The sequence below is a fragment of the Penicillium citrinum genome (assembly GCF_028827155.1).
Source record: "Penicillium citrinum strain IBT 23319 chromosome Unknown utg000002l:1.0-3833315.0:1.0-3834789.0, whole genome shotgun sequence".
NCBI lineage: Eukaryota > Fungi > Ascomycota > Eurotiomycetes > Eurotiales > Aspergillaceae > Penicillium > Penicillium citrinum.
In genome coordinates, this window is record NW_026622687.1 from 3,684,432 (window position 1) to 3,701,429 (window position 16,998).

The 16,998-nt window shown below is 46.1% G+C and overlaps 6 protein-coding genes across 6 annotated transcripts; 2 read left to right on the top strand and 4 right to left on the bottom strand.

Annotated features, from left to right (window-relative positions):
• Positions 1-471: 471 nt before the first annotated feature.
• On the top strand, positions 472-2,048 carry N7469_003196 (glycoside hydrolase family 76 protein; the record flags this gene model as incomplete). The annotated part of the gene is made up of 3 exons (XM_056642116.1): positions 472-580; positions 647-1,350; positions 1,425-2,048. 3 exons carry the CDS (start codon positions 472-474, stop codon positions 2,046-2,048), a joined length of 1,437 nt encoding a protein of 478 aa, XP_056504610.1.
• Positions 2,049-2,358: 310 nt separating this feature from the next.
• Positions 2,359-4,737, bottom strand: xlnD (beta-xylosidase XylA; the record flags this gene model as incomplete). The annotated part of the gene is made up of 1 exon (XM_056642117.1): positions 2,359-4,737. The coding sequence occupies one exon, from the start codon at positions 4,735-4,737 to the stop codon at positions 2,359-2,361; it is 2,379 nt and encodes a 792-aa protein (XP_056504611.1).
• A 951-nt stretch (positions 4,738-5,688) lies between these two features.
• N7469_003198 (uncharacterized protein) lies at positions 5,689-7,605 on the bottom strand (the record flags this gene model as incomplete). The annotated part of the gene is made up of 4 exons (XM_056642118.1): positions 5,689-6,500; positions 6,599-6,716; positions 6,772-7,051; positions 7,100-7,605. The coding sequence occupies 4 exons, from the start codon at positions 7,603-7,605 to the stop codon at positions 5,689-5,691; spliced, it is 1,716 nt and encodes a 571-aa protein (XP_056504612.1).
• A 3,150-nt stretch (positions 7,606-10,755) lies between these two features.
• N7469_003199 (putative ATP-dependent RNA helicase DBP6) lies at positions 10,756-13,246 on the bottom strand (the record flags this gene model as incomplete). The annotated part of the gene is made up of 2 exons (XM_056642119.1): positions 10,756-12,582; positions 12,716-13,246. The coding sequence occupies 2 exons, from the start codon at positions 13,244-13,246 to the stop codon at positions 10,756-10,758; spliced, it is 2,358 nt and encodes a 785-aa protein (XP_056504613.1).
• A 384-nt stretch (positions 13,247-13,630) lies between these two features.
• On the top strand, positions 13,631-15,324 carry N7469_003200 (phosphatidylinositol N-acetylglucosaminyltransferase subunit A/GPI3; the record flags this gene model as incomplete). The annotated part of the gene is made up of 3 exons (XM_056642120.1): positions 13,631-13,661; positions 13,760-14,264; positions 14,331-15,324. 3 exons carry the CDS (start codon positions 13,631-13,633, stop codon positions 15,322-15,324), a joined length of 1,530 nt encoding a protein of 509 aa, XP_056504614.1.
• A 217-nt stretch (positions 15,325-15,541) lies between these two features.
• N7469_003201 (uncharacterized protein) lies at positions 15,542-16,226 on the bottom strand (the record flags this gene model as incomplete). The annotated part of the gene is made up of 2 exons (XM_056642121.1): positions 15,542-16,072; positions 16,131-16,226. 2 exons carry the CDS (start codon positions 16,224-16,226, stop codon positions 15,542-15,544), a joined length of 627 nt encoding a protein of 208 aa, XP_056504615.1.
• Between the last annotated feature and the right edge of the window lie 772 nt (positions 16,227-16,998).

Here is a 16,998-nt window from a genome sequence, read left to right on the forward strand (position 1 = left end):
GATTGTCCAAGATGGCTGCCTGACATCGGTTTCACTTGATTCCTCCTATCTTGGCAAAATGTGGCCTTTGTCACACCACCGTGATTGGTCTCCTTTTTATTTGTATAGAAACGCCAGAGCCCCGCGACTTTGTGCGATGTGTCGACCCGCTGGTCCTTTGGCGCCCTGGGCATGGCTCCGCCATCGCCAAGTGCAGGAATGGATCTTGGTTTTCTTTTTTCTCTACTTGGCTCTCTTTCGAATCGTTTTATGGGCGGACATTAATGACACCCGCAGAGAAGTACATATTATTGCTGTTTTTCGCCCTTGCAAAATTGAAGTGCCTTTCTTTTATCGCTCTCGACATTCGTTTCTGCTAACTATAGGTTACTTTTGGATCTTCATTTCTATAGTCCCCGTGCAAATCCTTTCGGGATTATCTTTTTTGTGTTGTCTCTTTTTCTCTTAGAATTGTACATCATATCCTCACACATGGTCTTTCAACAGCGCATTTTCAAGTCTTGCCTTTTGGTCTTGGGGCTGTCCTATATCAACTCGAATGCATTAGCAGCTGCAATAGAGTTAGACACTAACAGTGATGGTAAGTTTAAGAAACAATATCCTTTCTATCAAACTTGATCTTGCCGCTAATGGTCATCGCTCCTAGAGTCGATAAAATCAGCAGCCAGCACGCTAGCTTATGACCTTGTCACTTTTTATTCTGGCAATAATTCAGGTGACGTACCGGGAAATCTTCCTGATCCATACTACTGGTGGGAGGCGGGTGCGTTCTTTGGTTCTCTCGTCAACTATTGGGCTTTCACCGGAGATACCACCTACAATGAAATTACCGTTCAAGCAATCGAACACCAAGCTGGCGAGAAAGGAGATTTTATGCCAAAAAATCAGACATATACGGAGGGAAACGATGATCAATGCTTTTGGGCACTCACTGCAATGGCGGCCGCAGAGCGCAATTTTACCAATCCTTCTTCAGAAACACCTGGCTATCTCTCTATGGTCCAGGCTGTGTTCAACGAGCAAACCCACCGCTGGGATATGACGGCTTGCCAGGGTGGTTTAAGATGGCAAATTTATACTTGGAATAATGGATACGGCTACAAAAACACCATTTCCAATGGATGCTATTTTGATATCGCTGCTCGTTTAGCCCGCTATACTGGAAATGCGACTTACGCTGAATGGGCTACCAAGGCGTGGGATTGGACAAAATCCGTTGGCTTGATCACACCTGATTGGCAAGTATACGATGGAACAACGCACGACTCGAACTGTACTTCCTATGATAGGACTCGATGGTCATATACAGCCGGCATTTACCTTCACGGATCAGCGGTTATGTACAACTATGTAAGGAAATGCCTCTCCTGCCCACGTCTTTAACCACCCTGAAATAGGTGACATAACTAAACCCCTGACTGTAGACTTCGACACTTTCTTCAAACTCATCCGACATAACAAGTTCGACTAGGATATCCAATTCATCAACGTGGAAGACACGGCTAGATGGCCTCTTGGTCGGTGCCAATCACTTCTTCTCGAAAAATGAGTCTAGCAAAGACGTCATGTACGAGCCACCGTGCGAACTTATTGGGAAGTGCAATGTCGACCAGCTTTCATTCAAGGCGTATATCTCTCGCTGGATGGCGGATGTTACCCAGCTTGCGCCACATACCTATGAGAGTATCATGAATAAGCTTCGTGTCTCGGCAGAAGCCGCTGTAGCACAATGCCAAGGAGGAGAATCGGGAACATTTTGTGGACATCGCTGGTCTAGTGGAAGCTATGACGGAACTACGGGCGTTGGACAGCAGATGGGCGTGCTAGACATCGTACAGAGCCTCCTTGTTACTGGTCTTGGTGGCCCTGTAACCTCTTCAACTGGAGGGTCGAGTGAAGGAAATAGTGCTGCCGGGACGGAGTCGGATGAGACAGAAGATGAAATTCTATTCAATCATATCACAAATGGGGATAGAGCTGGAGCAGCTATTCTCACGGTTCTTGTGGTGGGATTGATCAGTGTGGCAACTTATACAATGGTGACTTGATTTTTTCTTTTCCGTGTATTGGAAGATTCTATAAACAATATACAAAGATTTTAGATCCAATCAGATATTGTCATTGACTTGAGTAGGATTTTGCAGGCTACGAGGCTATACATGCCCCCCCCTGAGGTTTTGCGATAGTCGTGATAGGACTAATATTACTACTAACTAACAATTTTTAGAATACGGCACAGCTTGGGTTAATGCGTTGTTTAATCTAAATTAATACATCAAATTCGACTTCTATGCTAAACGGGTTTGATATGAGTAGTTTGGAGTATCTAATTAACTCAAAGTTACCATGCCCAGCACCCTATGCAGGAGGAATTTGCTGGTTCTCCAGCGGCCATTTCGAGATGACAGTGGCTTCTCCAGTTAATGTGACCGATTGAACCGCTGATCGTTCGTTGTTCAAAGCCAACTCATATTTCCCGGGATAGATAACTCGGTTACCTTGAGAATCAGTACGAGCGAGGCTGTCAAGTGAAATGGGAATGTTCATTTGTTGAGAGGAGCGTGGTTTCAAACCCCCAAGACGATCAAATCCAACAAGCCATTTGTTTGGATGGGGTTTGGGGCCAGCCGTTGTATTAACGAAAACCATGCCGGTATAATCGGAGAGAACGCCTCCGGTATTGGTGATACCAACTGTATAGTTCATAAAAGGGACTTGCTCAACTGTGTTGTAACCTTTGTGAGGCTGAGAAAGCAGTTGATCTATATCAAACGAGTTTGCACTGCTGGTTCGCTTGGACCTTGGCAAGGACGCTTTGAAAGTCGTGTAGAACAACCCATGACCAAACTCATAGACAGGCTTTCCAGTATACCACATATAAGTCTGGCCTGGATTATTACCACTGGGACGCAGAGCCATATCTGTCGCAGGGAACTGCTCCGCATATTTGGCTGGATATTGGGTCGCTGTCAAGCGACCCGCTGGGGCACGCTTACCAGTGATGATATCCAAAAGAGCTTGTCCGCCAGATTGGCCAGGATATCCACCCCAGATGAGGGCATTGACATTTTTGTTTGACTTGAGTGAAGACGAATCCACTTGGCCGCCACCCATTTGTAGAACGATCACAGGCTTTCCCAGTTTGGTCAATTCATTTACCAATTGCAGTTGGTTACCGGGCCAAGTAATATTCGCTCTATCCATTCCTTCTGCTTCGATTGTGTTGTCGATTCCACCAGCGAATATAATGACATCGGATTTCTTGCCAGCAGAAATAGCGGCGTCGAAGCCATTCGTGCTCTCTGATGAGATATTTGTTCCGAATGCATAGTTAACATCCAGATCAGAAGCTTCCAGCGCTGCCAAGGGGCTTGTCAAGTAGGGAGCAGTTGAGAAATAGTTCCCTTGCATCTGTTCTGTGGCATTGCCCCAAGGTCCCACCAATGCAACGCTGCTGATGTTTTTCGCCAGAGGCAAGGTGCCGTCGTTTTTGAGAAGCACGATTCCCTCGACAGCTGCTTCATAAGAAATGTTCCTTGCATCAGTCGAAACAACATCGGACCATTTCAGACTGCGGAAAGGACCATCATCGCCGTCAAAGTATCCGAGGCGTACCAAATTCGAGTATAGTCTGATAACCCCACGTTCGATCTCATTGCGAGAGATGCCGCCGTCCATAATAGACTGATTGAGATGATGTTGGTAGGTGGTTCCGCAATCAATATCAGTTCCGGCTCTCATCGAGTCAGCAGCAGCACCAGAAGCATTGGCAGCGTATTCATGCGGATTGAAGACATTGTAGGCAGAATCACAATCCGACGAGACATATCCGTCCTCAACAAACTCCCAGGTGTCACGGAGCAGAGTTTGAAGGAAGAAAGAATTGGCAGTGCTAGGCACACCGTTCACAGCATTGTAAGAGGACATCACACTATGGACCTTTGCATCTCGGACTGCAGCAACGAATTGGGGAGTGAAATACTCGGCCAAATCTTGCTGAGTGATGTTCATATTGTTCCCCAGACGCGAGTGGCCATCCCAGTTCTCAATATCGTAGCCGGCGTAGTGTTTAGCAGTGGCAACAAGCTTCAGATGGTCTGGATCTACACCTCCCTGGATACCAGTGATGTAGTCGTAAGCGTATGCAGAGCATAAGAAGTAGGCATCTTCTCCGGGCGTCTCTTGTCCACGGCCCCAGACCGGATGACGGAAAGAATTAATGTTTGGTGAATAAACATCTAATCCAAATCTTCCTGCATTACTGAATGCTCTACCCTGGGTAGAGATAATATCTCCAATGTTGTTGATCATCGTGCGATTGAGACCGGCCATTGTGAGAATTGGGGAAGGGAAAGACGTTGCCCAGCTGAAATCGCCTGAGTCTGAAAAATTTCCTCGATCCAATCCATGGAGGGCCTCGTTCCATACTTGATACTCTGGAAGACCAAGCCGTGGAATAGCAAGGATATGGTTTCCAGTGCTATTGATCAGTTCCTCTAATGTAAACAAGGATACGAGAGCCGCTGCTCGCTCGTGGGCACTGGCCGACTTATCACAGACCAGTGTATTGGCGAGGGGACCTTTCCCACAATCAGGAAAACTGTAATCGATTGCTGCAAGCGTGAACTCATCAAGGTCTGGCTGAGCTTCTGTCGAGTAGTCTTTATATGTAGTATTGGCCTGGCCAAGGACGGCTGGCAAAGCCGCCAGCACGGTAAGCAACGCAGCCGTAGGCATGGCGCAAAAGGATATCAATGGGAATTGTCACAAAATATCTTCGCCTACAGCTTGTCAAATCGCAGACTCTCCAATTTCTTTTATACCCCCTCACCCCCCTGCACTTTGACTGCACCCAACCCCCGTGCGTTACTTGAGGAAGAAACAGCATCTCCACATTGCTCTACCCAAGATAGTAAGTCCCGCAGTAGATCCCGAAGCTTTACCGGCGAACTTGCTACCAAGCTGCATCTCAGTTTGATTTAGCCTGAAGTCCTTCAATTTCAAATACGCGGAGATACTCCGCATTCCGGGAAAAAGAGGAAATCGGCGATCAAATTGATCTTGGGGAAGCTGAAATTTGATACAGAACTCTACATGCTACTAGCAGAGAAGAAATTGACTGATTGGCCATATTCTATTTACCCATCAGTCCTTTTTCCTTCCCCTAGGAAATCCAAGCTACATCCAAGCTATATTCAGGCTGAATTAAACAGCGCCTTTCCAAGGCTGGGCCTGCGTCATTTCGCAATAACCGATGCGTCTCGGGTCTCCCCATGCGCAAGATTCAAGTATACAGCATGAATATACGATATAATCGGACGGTCTGATGCACAAGCTCCACTAAGGAGTATATTTTGCCAGGTTGCGTCTGTTGCCTGATATCTATCTAGATAGACACTTGAATCTACTGGATTCGGGCCTTTTTTGGGGTTAACAAACTCCCGAGAGATGCCGAGCCTGCATCTGTGACAATCCAAGCCAGGTAATAATCACGTAGTGGGAGCTTTCGTATAATTGGCCTTGGATAGGCCTACACAGACGAGAGTATTAACTTGTTTTACGGTTTTCTTTGTACGAGGTTTTTCTTTTTTTTTTATATATATATATATATTTCTGCTGCTATATCAATTTCTCCAGACTCTTTTCTGGGTAGTATTCTTATTCGTGTCGACTTCAGTGCATTATATCTTAAAAGGCGAATTTGAATACCCAAGCAAATCGGTCTGACCTCACGATATCCTCACTTAGAGACAAGGTGACTGATCCATTGGCAGACTTTCTTGATGGCACAATTGTCCCATTCATCTTGCCTCCAAGTACAGTCACCTTGTCACCACTAACCCACGGTATAGGGCTATGCAAGGTCAAAGTGCCATTTGGCTTAGTGAGTGTGTGGATGTAGAAAGCGTCTTGTGATATTGTAAATCGAATGTTATCGCCTTCCTCCGGTGTAACGAACCAATACGTGGTGTTGAATATGGCCTCGGCATGATCTTTGATCCAGGTACCCGCTTCTCGCAAATTCCTCTGTTCAATATCGATGATTGTTCCATTGGCAGTTGGACCAACATCTAGAAGAAAATTCCCATTCTTGCTAACAATATCGATCAATCCGGTAACAATGCTACTGGCGTTCATATAGCTGGCCAAAGGAGTTGCACGGTTGTATCCGTAACTGTAGGGATCCATTCCCAGGTTGCTTTCCCATTTACGGACCTGAATGCCGTTATAGCGAGCATACTCTGGAGTGTCAAAGTCACCCGGTAGTCCACATCGAGCATTCATCACTACTTGTCGGTTTTGGTCCGCGGCACGGTTGAACCATTCAGATGCAAACTCGATTGTGCGATTCGGACCACCGATATCACACCACATAATTTCAGTACCCATCTCGGCCAGTGTGTTCATTTCCGGTAATATCTTGTCTTCGATATAGTCGTTCAGCGGCACATATCCTGTGTACGGGAGTGTCTCATTGGTGAAAGGGTTGGTCGCATTTCCTGGAGTTTGTGATACCCAGTCAGCAAATGATATATTTACTACACTTGGTAAAGAAATGATTTTGTCGGCTATGGATCGAGAAAGAATATAAACATACCCCCGGGCCAAGAAGAAAATCCATATTTTCTGTAATCGGGATGGAACCATTCAGGCAAAGAGTAGTATACGGCTCGATGAAGATGTGGCTGATACTTTTTAGAAGCGTCAAAGAGTTCCTGTTTGAAGGTTAATATAGTAGGTCTTGATGGGGAGCCTTGAGATTACTCTTACCTGTACCAAATTTCGGTGCGGCTTCATCGCCACAGACGTCCTTTTGGTGACATTTTCAGGAAGATCAAAAAGTGCGTATCCTTCATGATGTTTGCTGACTTGGACAAAATAGTTGGCCCCAGCATCAGCAAAGAGATCAACCCATTCCTTGGGATCCCAGGCATCTGCTGTGAAGTTTTGTATGAAATCGTCATACACAAGTTCTGTCCCATATGCCTCCTTTTGATAACCATATACATCGGTTGGGTCACTTGGTCCTTGACCCAGCCACCACCAATACCTGAGATGAGTCAGTAATGGCTCTCCCAATGCTCATTCCCATGCCTACCATTCGGCGTAATTCTCCTTTGACCCTGAATTCCCCCAGCCGGGTACCGAATATACTCCCCAATGGATGAAGATCCCATACTTGGCATTGTTATACCAACTTGGTGCTTCATGGCCATAGACGGACTCGTAGGTGGCCTCGTATGGGCTGATTCCATAAGTAGCGTTGAATATGTACTCACTAGCGGCGAAACCATCACCCTCGGTTATCACGGTGGCTGGTCCACAGTCCCCTGGCTTCACTCCATGTCGATTCTTGACACCTACCTCCACTATCGCTTGATCGCCAGGTCCAAGGCGATTAATCCTGCCTTTGGTGACGGTCTGCACGCCTGGTGACTCGATCCTAACTTCAACGCTGTTGTTTCGCAAGATGAAAGACGATCCAATATTGTTGACTAGAATTTCGATGATTTGAATTTTATCGCTCCCATCAAACCACTTCTGAGTGGATCGAGCGTATTGAGTCTCAAGCTTTGCTATTCTAGAATCATGCGCGGCAGGCATCAGTGACAATGCAAAAACATGCAGCTTGGTGTCAACGCCTGCACCTCCAGGCTCGGTTGAAGATCCAGATGAAGTCTCAGGGAATTTCAATGAAATGAGTTCTTTCGACGAGTCGAGCCAATTGATAGTTTGGAATATATTCGTTCGGTTGTAATTCGTTGCATTTTCCGTCAGATAAGATGAAAATATCAAGTCCCCTCCGGCAGGATATGGCCAACTCCACCATGCTGGAACAAGTAATGGCCCAGTTGTATTGCTTCCATCTGCATATTTGGCCGTCACTGATCCTGCCGCCATTCCAGATTCCGATGCAGCAAGCATCTGATAACTGAAATATCTTGCTCGTGGCACTTTGATCTCTTGTCCTTTTACGAGGACATTGTCATATCCCGATGCATTGTAAAGGGCAAATCGGTAATTGAATCCTCCATAGACAAAATTTTCCGGAGGTATCTCTTTGGCAGGATAAGAATCTAAATCAATTTTATATTAGACATGGTAAATATATTTGACCCTTCTATGATGGGTGATTCTCACTTCCTTGGCCGTCAAAGCTGGACTCGTTTGGTTTGAGGCCGAAGGCACGATTGTTGAATAAAGACCCTAAATCTACAGTCAAAGAGGAGTTGGCAGAAGATAAAGCTTGGAAGTCATTTTGGGGTTTGAAAATGACTCCGTGACACGCCGTGGAGGCCACGAGAAGAGTGATAATGGCACGCCTGGTAGTACTCAACATCACGAGATAATAGAAGATGTGCCAGCGGTACTGCTCAGCTTATGGCTCGTCCTAAATTTGAAAGAACACACCTTCACTGCAACAAACAGAATTTATATAAGCATGGGGGACTTTGACCTAGTACAATTAGAGCTGGAGGTTCTAGTACTGCCTCACTTGTACGAGTACATGTTGCTCCTCTGTTCTCTATAGGTAGTATTTCCCCGCATTGCCATCCGGTTGATTGTAATGTAACCACTTCTGGCGACCCTTTTGTCGGTTAATTCCAAATTTTAAATTACGTACATCATGTCTCAGTGGATGAAAGTGAAAGGGATCGGCGTGCGGAGGTGCCGGCATTTTCGCCGAAATATCAGGATCGTCCCATGTATTACCATTATTATCAGGACAAGATTCACCAGGAGAAAACATATACATATTAATTTCAACCTATGCAAAATAATTGCACGTTACGCATAGACGGTAGCTGACTGGGCACTAGCGTAAGTATTATCTTATTCATCCTGTTTCACCCAATCTTTCTCTTGAGCATTACTAACACTCCGCTCAATTCGTTGATTTTCCGGGTATAATATTCTTCTGCTCTTGAGGCAAGGCAAGTAAGGCTCGAGGGAAGGAAATCTAATTATTGGAGATGGCAATTTGCAGTTTCTATCTGGTTTCAGGAAGATAATCTCAAGATGTTGTTGGGTAAGATGATATGACTGACGGATGTAGAAAAGATAAATCGGGGCCAGTAAGGCCGAGTTGATCAGTGCAAACATTATAAAAACTCAAAACCTCATGGCGTCGATGAGATATGGGGCTATCATATTGATTGTTCCCCCAGCGATGGAAAAAGCGAAAGGCGAAAGTGACCAAGGCAACGCCTTTGCTTCTAGAGTAACGAACCGATACGTTGTATTAAGCATAGTTTCGGTATAATTTTTGATTTTAACAAGTGGTTACAGCATTACTAGTTAGCATTTAATATGTATATACGGGTGTATACACCGATTTTTTACTAGACTAAAAAGAAGCAGGGCTGCTTTGTCATTTTTCAATTATAACCCTAAAGATTGATTTAATAAATATACTACTCTTAAAAGAGTAGTATCGGGCATGCTACAAGGAAAATGGCATACGCTTTGCAGTGAGATTAGACGATGCGATTAGACGATGCGATTAGACGATGCGATGATCCATATCGCATCATAGATGTACAATCATGATTTTACCTTTAAGGCTTTTCCAGAAGTCCTCCCATGATGCTAGTAGTATCCAAACAAAGCATCAATCTCAAAGAGGGCCCGATCCAAATGAATTCGATAGCGGCACTTTTCATGATGCCTTCTGTTTCAAATTGCTCAGTTACTATCTACACCCAAAAATATCACGAATATTCCTAATTACCAGTTTTCAAAATGCCACCGCTCCCCCTTTTTTATTATATTACTGTTCGGATGTCAAGAATCATCAAGTACTTGACTCCATCACCGAGCAATTGACATTATGTTGTTCGACTTCCTTCTACTGGTCGATTTTATTTGTGGCTCGCGGTGTAACCATCGTCTCTACCAGCTTCTTCTGCCGCAGAGAAAGCGACTAGTCGTAAATATAATTGAGAGCTAGAAGCTGTCAAATTTAGAGCCATTATCGTGATCTTCCTGAGTACTTCGTCTGTGATGTCTACAAAATTCTAGATCTATACAACGGATCTGAGTCTTTCGGTTTAACTGGTCTTCAACCAATTTGCCAGCTTGCCATGTGTTCGGTCAGGCAAATGGTTTACTTCCAAGTATTCGATGAGATATTATGTAAATACTGGATATATTATACCATTCTTATTTCTCCATCTCAACCTTGCTATGAGGAGATTTTGTTACAAAAAGAAATATGGTATTAGTGCGGATTCTCCGATATATACAGAGATCAGACAGAATTCTCGATATTTGCTGTATTTTTTGCGCAAAGCACAAATTTGCCCAGAGTTTTGAAGCTTCTATCTAAGAATGCAGGAGTAGGTATACTGCATTCTTAGAAATCATAACCATAGGTATGGTTATGATTTTGTATAAATTTCCGCATTCTCCAACTATCCGGGAACTGAATGATTTACCTGAGGCTTGGTGTCCCCTATGCTCTGTTAAAGCCTTGATGGCAAAAGTCGCTGATTTGCATGCCGAATATCAGTCAATTCAGCTAGTCATAGATAGATAAAGATGATACTGCGCATGTACACTGGAATACTATGCCTATATAGTATAGAAGAGAATCTACAATTCTACTTAGCTAATCGAGGGAAACATCTAGGTATTCGTATGAATGAGGAATTATAATAACTAATACGGATGGCACTCAAGAGGATACTGGATATTATACACTAGAATATAACCGCTATGCATGTAGACTTTTGCCTGGATTGAAGATATTTATCAAGCCGATTTCCCCTGGGGCTTGGACTTGGACGGGCGTGCTCTGCTAGTGCGTACCTCCTGTTCCAACTTGTCAAGGGCCTTGAGATACTTAGGCTGGAGTGGCTTGAGATCATCTGATCTGACCTGGACACGATCCATAGGCGAAGTACGCGTGATACGACCATCCACACTGTTAGCGATTTCGTTGGCAAACCATCTTCCTTCGCGGTGAGCCACCAGTGACCATGCAGAACCATCCTTATTAGCACGGGCAGTACGACCAACACGGTGAACGTAGGTTGTGATACTGCTTGGAACATCATAATTGACAACGTGAGACAGCGATTGCAGATCCAGACCACGTGAGGCACGATCGGTAGCCACAATAACCGAGACCTTCCCTCTTCGGTAGGCTGCCAATGTCTTGCGAGACGCAGACGACTTGTCGGATTTGATGATCGTTCCCACGCGGCTAGCAAGCTGTGGGTCGAGCAAGGAGATAAGGCGAGTAAGTCGCGATGCAGACTCTGATGATTTGGTGAAGACGAGAACGGTATTACGCTGCGGACCAGACTTCAGCACAGCCTCGGCTTGCTTAGGCTCAGATTCAGAATCAGAGTCAGAGTCAGAATCAGAATCAGTGGAATCAGAAGAGTCATCCGATGAGGTGTCGTCGCTCGACGTATCATCGCTATCTGAATCGGAGCCAGAGGATGACGTCTCGTCATCGGAAGATTCATCGGAGCTAGTTTCGTCATCGCTGGATGTATCATCCGAGCTGGTACTTTCAGAATCAGAGGCCTTGGTAGCAAGGCTGGTCTCTTTATCGACCTTAACCCCAATGTGTGTTTGAAGAAGACGGAGAAGGTAGAGTGGTTTGAGGGATTCATCACCCACAGCAACCATGTGCTCCTGCAGTGAAGAAGGAAGTGTGAAGTGAGCATCAGGATGATTGGCAGAAGGATCTTCAGGGTCTGTGGCACTTTCGGTGCCGATGATGACCATCTTAGGGTTGGCCAAGCGTAGGGAGTTGAGCTTGGAAATATCACGGGTCATGGTTGCACTAAGAACAACCTTTCTTGGGGGTTTGGTCTCAATCGGCAGACCAAGATCAGACAACAATTTTCCACCAGGGCCAAAGGTCTCGGGGGCCTGTCGGGCATCCAATGAGCCCATCACTACATCAACCCATTCCTGGAAACTTTCGTTGAGCAGTCGATCAGCCTCGTCAATCACCAGCCATTCCAGGTGCTTAAGAGTAAACCCTTTGGTGTACCGTAGATGATCCACCAGTCGACCGGGTGTACAGATTAAAATATCCACATTGGGTTCATATCTCTGGATGTACCCTGGCAGGAAACCTGTTGAGTCAACAGCCTCGGCAACGCAGTCTTCAAGGTTAAAGTCCATCCAGTCATTGTCCTGGAGGCCTGGTTCCTGTCGTTGCGCAACAGTTGCAGGGTTATAAACCTGTTCTGTTCTCATCATGAGCTTCTGCTCCTCTTTGATGGCCACATTTCCTACCGCACTGCCAATGTGAAGGCGCGATCCGGAAGCACAGAGCTCACATGCCTCACGGGCTTGCCTGACCAGCTCCCGCGTAGGAACTACAATCAATCCCCGAAGCCTTGATGCAGGTCTCGGGGCTAGAGAAGTGACAAGGGGAAGCACATAAGAAAGCGTCTTTCCGGAACCAGTAGCCGCTGAGATACACAAATCGCCAGGGTGGTGGTGGTTCCCATCCAGTAAAAGGGGAATGACGGCGGATTGAACTGCAAAGGCTTCCTTGTAATCATTCTGTTCGAGAATGCGAAGAAGATCGGGCTTGATTCCCAGGTCGGCGAACTGGGCCCGCTTGTCGGTCGATGTTCTCAAAGGGTTCGCCAGCCAAGGAGGCAGAGAAGAATAAGTGGGAGCCTCTTCAATTTCTGGGGGGGTTTTCGGGCTGCGGCAGTGGCTCAAGACCTTGTGCAATGACGGGCTCGACAGTATCCTCGTCTGGCGCATCCTCGGCAACAGACTTGGGTTTCTTTGTCTTGGCCTTGGACACGGTTTTCGTACGCTCAAACTTCGAAAGGATTCCCGCATGTTTGTTCTTCGATGACTTTCGCTCCGTCTCTTCCTCGCTCGACCCGTCCGACTCTGATCTCACAGCTGCAGACTCCTCATCAGATTGATCGTTCTTCCTAGAACTCTTGCGTTTGTTATCCTTCGACTTCTTGCTTCCTTGAGCGACGCCATCGTGTGAGTCTGTAGGATTCTTTTGGCTGCGTTTCGACGGGATAGGACTCTCTTTGCGGGGCGAGCTTTCGGAATCACTACCCTGTAGAGCATCTTTAAGTCGCTTTCGCTTCTCTGGCAGGGCTGAGAGACTCTCGCGCTTCTTTTCTTTCTTGTGTTTCTTCGACGAGGTGGATGTTGAGGCATTAGGATCGTCACGTTTGCGTTTGTGGGAGGACTTTTCTTCGTTTGGTGACATTCTCGAATCAGCCACCTTGGATCCGGCCATTTTTTCTTCTTCCTGTTCTCCCTCACAGTCGCATTCCTCAACCAAAGTCGGCGTGGGGAAAGTTTTCTGCTTTTGGGCGGAGTTTTGGTTTTTGTGCCGGATATAAACTGACCGCCCTGGACTCACCGCCTGGTGTTATCGGGCTGTTTGAAGCAGGCGCGATTCGGGGAAAGAGACAATCCTCAATTGGGAAGGAGCAACCCTTTTTGGACGCGATGGACTGCGGAGTTCCTCGAGTGGACGACCTTCTCTTCTTTGATTCTCCCGTGCAAGTCGATTTTTGTTTGGGGAGTCAGTGTCAGGATGCCGTATAACATTGCGTAAGTGGTCTTGTCGTTCATTTATTGCTTGGCAGTTATCGTTGACGAGAAGTATCGCTGTAGTATGGTCAGTGACTTCTTTTTCCCACAGTCCGGTACGTTTCCATACAGGTTTAAACAATTTCGAGTCTTATCTTGGAAGAGAATTATGAGATGAATGCAATTGGATCTAGCCAAATGCTAACGTGCACAGGGGGAATTGAAAGTCATATCTACCAGCTATCCTCCGTACGTGCCTGCGAATATATGTCTCATGCGCTTTGCTCCGCGCAATTGGATGAAACACAGTCTAACATTAGCTCGCTTCAGAAACTCATCGACCGCGGACACAAAGTGATAATTATCACACATGCATACAAAGGCCGCACTGGGGTCCGTTATCTCACGAATGGCCTGAAGATCTACCACGTCCCATTCTTCGTCATCTACCGAGAAACTACTTTTCCAACCGTTTTTTCTTTCTTCCCTATATTCCGCAATATCGTCATCCGCGAGCAGATCGATATTGTACATGGCCATGCCAGTCTTAGCAGCTTCTGTGGGGAAGCCATCCTCCATGCCCGGACAATGGGCTTACGGACGGTCTTTACGGATCACTCTCTCTTTGGATTCGCTGATGCGGCTTCAATTCTCACCAACAAATTACTCAAATTCACCCTGAGTGACGTGGATCATGCTATCTGTGTCAGTCATACTTGGTATGCAACTCTCTTTCTTCCCCGGTAAAGTGAGCGTATTCCTAGGCTAATGATGTATTTGTATAGCAAAGAAAACACCGTTCTTCGTGCCTCGCTAGACCCATTAATGGTCTCAGTCATCCCCAACGCTGTCGTGGCAGAGAATTTCTGTCCTCTCTCATATACTCCTCGCACTCACGATCAAATCCCCATCTCACCCGCTGATCCTCGACCCTCCCCAACCCCCATTGGTCCCGACGACACAATCACCATCGTGGTCATCTCTCGACTGTTTTACAACAAAGGAACAGATCTTCTTATTGCCGCAATTCCGAGAATCCTGGCCTCCAACCCGAATACTCGGTTCATCATTGCCGGATCTGGGCCAAAAGCAATCGATTTGGAACAAATGCTGGAACGCAATGTTCTCCAAGACAAGGTTGAGATGCTCGGATCCGTTCGTCATGAAGAAGTGCGCGATGTTATGGTTCGAGGCCACATCTATCTCCACCCTAGCTTGACTGAGGCATTCGGTACTGTCATTGTGGAAGCTGCAAGCTGTGGGCTGTACGTCGTTTGCACACGAGTTGGTGGCATTCCTGAAGTTCTGCCCCAGCATATGACTACATTCGCGAAACCCGAAGAGGACGATCTCGTTGTGGCAACTAGTAAAGCTATTGCGGCACTTCGCTCAAATAAGGTCCGCACAGACCGATTTCACGATCAAGTGAAAATGATGTACTCTTGGCGGGATGTGGCCGAACGTACGGAACGTGTTTACCAAGGCATCATAGGTGACATTAGTCCATCTGAGTTCTACGGTCACTATCCTGAGCAAGGGTGGGATCTCAGTGGTGACCGGGTACGCAGTTTCGCGCTCATTGATCGCTTGAAGCGATATTACGGATGTGGTGTGTGGGCGGGCAAGCTATTCTGCTTGTGCGTTGTGATCGACTTTCTGATCTTCGTGTTTTTGGAGATGTGGTTCCCCCGGGCGAATATCGACATTGCACGAAGCTGGCCGAAGAAGCAACCCCTAGACAAATCGCGAACGCATGTCATTCGGAACAATCGGACATGAGTTGAGCTTTTCCTTTTTTCATATACCCTTTCTTTTACGACATATCATTTGTATAATACCAAATTTAGCCGCATATATAATACGAAGAACTTCACAACAAATTATTTTGAAACGATTTGAATCCATTCATTTCGTAACATGCTAAGAACTATTCGAATGTTTTGAAAGACGCTCAGTGTTTAGAATCATCAGGATACCCAACTCCGAAACAAGTCATTTAATATACATGGTTACCAGCCTGGTCTCGCTTGGTCTTTGGCTCATACTTCCATTCCTTATCCAGAGTCTCCGCAGTCTCGCCTTGGGAGTCCTGGACAGAACGATCAGCCTTGTTGCCGCGCGATCCAGCGAAAGCACCCTCTTCCTTCTCGAGACCTCGCTGGCTAGGGAATGCTCGCTCGACACCCTTGTCCTCACGAGAAGCACCAACGCCCTCCAGACCAGATGACTGCTTCTTGCGACCATGCTGGCCATCGTGTGCCAACTCAACACCGGTCTGACCCTGAAGGGGCTTGCCAAAACCAGTGTTCACGTCCCCAGAGGTGGCACCCTGCAGGGTGTCGGCGGGAGAAGTATAAGTGGACTCTTTGCCGTGGCTGCGCAGGACATTAGGGTTGTCGGCCTGGCTTCCCACGTCGTTGGCATTGGGAGTATAGGAGTTGCTGGCAGGTGCAGTGCCTGCTGGATAAGTCTCCATATGGAATTCTGGGCGCTGATCGGCCTCGTTAACCTTGACACCGGGCTTGTGCTGTATGGACTGTTAGAAAGAAGGTTTGTGTGACATTTGTTTAACGGGTTTCACTTACGCCCTTGGTAGTCTGGGGTCCCTCGGGGGCAACTGAGGGCTTGAAGCTACCCTGCTTTTCGTTGGCAACAGAATCGACGTTGTTTAAGGTGCTCATTGTGATTGTTCTGATGATTTCGTGGAGAAATGAGGAAGGGAAAGAAGTATATTAACTTTTGAGAATTGAATGAATAGTGATCATATCTATGACCCAGTAGTTCCAACTACTCTTTTATACCCTTTCCAGACTCTGGTCGTGTGCATTACTTCATGACTTGATAACCCTAGCTTATACTTGATTCTACTTGATTATCAGCTTGGATTATCTTGTTCATCGACTGACGTCAACTTGACGAGAACCTCTTTGACGTTAATCTGTGGGGATTAAAGAAGGAAAAGAACCTCTCAAATTTCAAGAAACTACAGATGTGGAGTAAATGTCTCGATTCGTCGATTTGGTCAATTGAAAATTGAATATTACAGCTGTACGACGCCATTTGATCAGGGTCATCGCGGACCCGGTGACATCAAGGAAGTGGGGGGGAAGACCATCAAAAGCATCCTCAATTTCGTAATAAGCGATGAAAATGTCAGTTTCATATCCTGGTTTATATTGGTATGATGATGAAGCACGTTTCAGATGTGATATGGAGTAATGTACCTGGTGGTAATTTAATGTAACCATGCTATGCATTCTGATTTTCTAAAGGTGGTGGTATCCGCAGTGGGTCGACATTTGCGGCTAGTCTCAGATCTCTACAAGACATAGTTTAATGTAGTTCATGTACATCGTCAATTGGAATGCATTTTTTATCTTCGATCTTGAGTATTAATCATAGTATGATTGAATCTTCTTTGTATCTTGAAATAATGTCTGTTGAAACCAGGAA